The following is a 2,690-nucleotide window of genomic DNA, read 5'->3' as shown; positions in this document are numbered from 1 at the left end:
AAGAGAAGAGAAGAGAAGAGAAGAGAAGAGAAGAGAAGAGAAGAGACAGAGAATAATAGTTAACTAGCATTTATTAAGCACTTACTGGGTACAAGGAACTATATCAAGCACTAGAGATACAAAGAAAGGAAAAAACAAACAAAACAAATTAAAGCTACCATCCCTGTTCCCAAGAAGCCTACATTCATGGGGGAGACAGGGGTGGACAGGGACCTAGGGGAAAAATTGTCTGTTACTGTAGATTTAAAATTTTATTCAAACACTGATTCAGAATAGAACGAATATTTGACTTTGGTATAGAACTCAGCATATTTGTTTATATCTTGTTACATTCTGAGGATCCCAAAATGCTGCTAAAATTTAGAGCTAGAAGGGACCCAAGAGGCCATCTGGTCCTCCTTAACACAGGGTGAAAGTGGACCTCAAAGAGAGGAAGTAACCTGCCCAAGATTAATAAGCAGGCTGACAGTCTGGTTCAGAGGCATTGAGGTGGCACAGTGTATCCTGTGTGTCTAGAACATGACCTGGAGTAAAGAAGACCTGAGTTCAAATCTTGCCTTAGACACTTACTGCTGAAGGATCTTAATCTCTGTCTGCCTCAGTTTCCTGATCTGTAACATAATAACAGCACCTACCTGTCAGTGTTGTTTTGGGGAATAAATTGAGACAGTATTTGTACGGTCCTTTGCAAACTTTAAAGTGCTACATAAAACGCTAGCTAGTTCAAGTATCTGGGCTAGAATAACAGGGAGAATCTGACCTTGCCCTTCCCCCTCAACACAGAATCCATGAAGGTGGCTTTCTAAGGGAAAGCAGGAAAGCAGCAAAGTCAAAACTTTCATCCTTTGCTTGGAGAGGCCCTGAACTCCAACTGAACAAGCCAGTGTTTCTAGGCTTTTCTCACAGAGCACTTTATAAAGAGGGGCTTATGTAGGAAGCAACTTTCTCTCCTCTCCGGGGGACTCTTGGGATGTCTTCCACACAAAGGTTTCCACACACAGCAGAACTTTGACCACCAGGCCTCCAGAAGAGAGAATACAAAAGTGTTAACTTACGAGTGGACCTGAAGCATCCTCAGAAGTTGGTGACATAGGTGAGTTCCTCTTCCCTTCTTGGATGCAAGGCTTTACAAATATAATGTAGGGTTTGAACTCTGGGGTCCTCAACTGTTTCAATGCCTGGGAAAGGGAAATAGGGAAAAAGGGAGGGGCTATGATTACAAAGCAGTATTTTTTTAACTCTCCCACAGAGTACCACCTTGGCATCAGCCCGAAGACAAAGACTTCATTCAACTCAGAGGACAAGGCAATAGCTTCCTGGCAGTGCCATTTCTATGTCTCTTCAAACCTCTTTTCCCTCAGCAATAGGACTCTCAGAATCAGAGAGTTGAAAGGGAACAAAAAGTCTGCTTTTGTTGGGGGCTTTTAAGGAAGTTTCATTGGTTTTGGTCCTGTGTCTGTTTTTGTTTTTTAAGGGTAAATGACTTGCCTAGGGTCACACAGCTAAGTTACTGAGGCTGGATTTGAACTCACGTCCTCCTGACTCCGGAGGCAGTGCTCTCTCTACTGCACCACCCAGCTTCCCCCTACGTCTGTTTTTAATGTACTAGAGTATGTTCTCTGAAAACCCTAATGGATGTTTAAATCACCAGATGACAAAATACTAGTCATTGTGGGATCATAGATTTAGAGCTTTAAGGGGCCTTGGAGGCCATATGAGTCCAAGTTCCTCATTTTACTGATGCACAGAAAGGTTAAGTGTGTGACCCTGGGCGGGTCACTTAACCTAGTTCTGTGTCTTAGTCTCCTCATATGTAAAACTGGGAAAATAACAATACCTACTCCACAGGATAAGATAAGATTATACATGTAAAATGTTTTGTAAATCTTAAAACACTTTATAAATGCTAGTTACTATTAATTCTGGCCTTTTAAGCATGAATTAGCCCTCTTCCTATGCCTCTTCACGGCCCTGTAACCAAGAAATGCCTTGATGTTTATTTTTATTTGTGTGTGTCCTGCCAGGATGCCTTATTGTGACATTGAGTTGACCATGTGTTCTTAAAGGCAATGACAGTAAAGCACAAGATTTGGGAGGATGGTCCTGGAGACAATTGTAACTGGACCAGCCCAACTAAGTAGAGAGACATTCAGCATCTGTAGGTTAGCCACTTGGTGATGAACTCTTTGACCATGGCAACTCATGGAACAAAAGAAAATACAAAATGACCCTCAGTCCTATACCACCTATGCCCCCATACCCCAGTTAACAGCGGCAGAGTGATGGAAAGGGGGACAGAGAGTTCTAAAAAGAACACAGTTGTCAGACCAGCTTTAAACATTCACTTAACTGCTAATATTTATGGGAGAATGTGAACATGTAGGATGGGGCAGGCACAGATGGGAAGAAACACCCACATCAGGGAGATTACAGATTCTCTAGAATACTGAAATGTACATAAATATAAAACTTAATAAGCTGTACACCACTAATGCAGGACTTGTCACAAGATCAAAAGTCCAACAAAATACTACATAACTGTTAGCTATTATTGCTATCATCATAGTGTTGTCATTATCATCATCACCATCACCATCATCATCACCATCATCATCCTCACCATCACCATCATCATCATCATCACCATCACTATCATCACCATCACCATCATTGTCATCATCATCACCATC

At 41.7% G+C, this 2,690-nt stretch overlaps 1 protein-coding gene across 1 annotated transcript in view; it reads right to left on the bottom strand.

Annotated features, from left to right (window-relative positions):
* Nucleotides 1-2,690, bottom strand: part of MPP3 (membrane palmitoylated protein 3) — a 42,266-nt gene that overhangs the window by 6,029 nt on the left and 33,547 nt on the right. The window contains exon 18 of the mRNA XM_027870506.1: nt 1,056-1,178. Within this exon, the coding sequence (XP_027726307.1) occupies nt 1,056-1,178 (123 nt within the window). The remainder of the gene's footprint in view (nt 1-1,055; nt 1,179-2,690) is intronic.

Source organism: Vombatus ursinus, unplaced genomic scaffold, assembly GCF_900497805.2.
Source record: "Vombatus ursinus unplaced genomic scaffold, bare-nosed wombat genome assembly UNPS02014797.1, whole genome shotgun sequence".
Lineage (NCBI taxonomy): Eukaryota > Metazoa > Chordata > Mammalia > Diprotodontia > Vombatidae > Vombatus > Vombatus ursinus.
The sequence above is the reverse complement of the archived record's forward strand: the minus strand, read 5'-3'. Positions and strand labels throughout refer to the sequence as shown.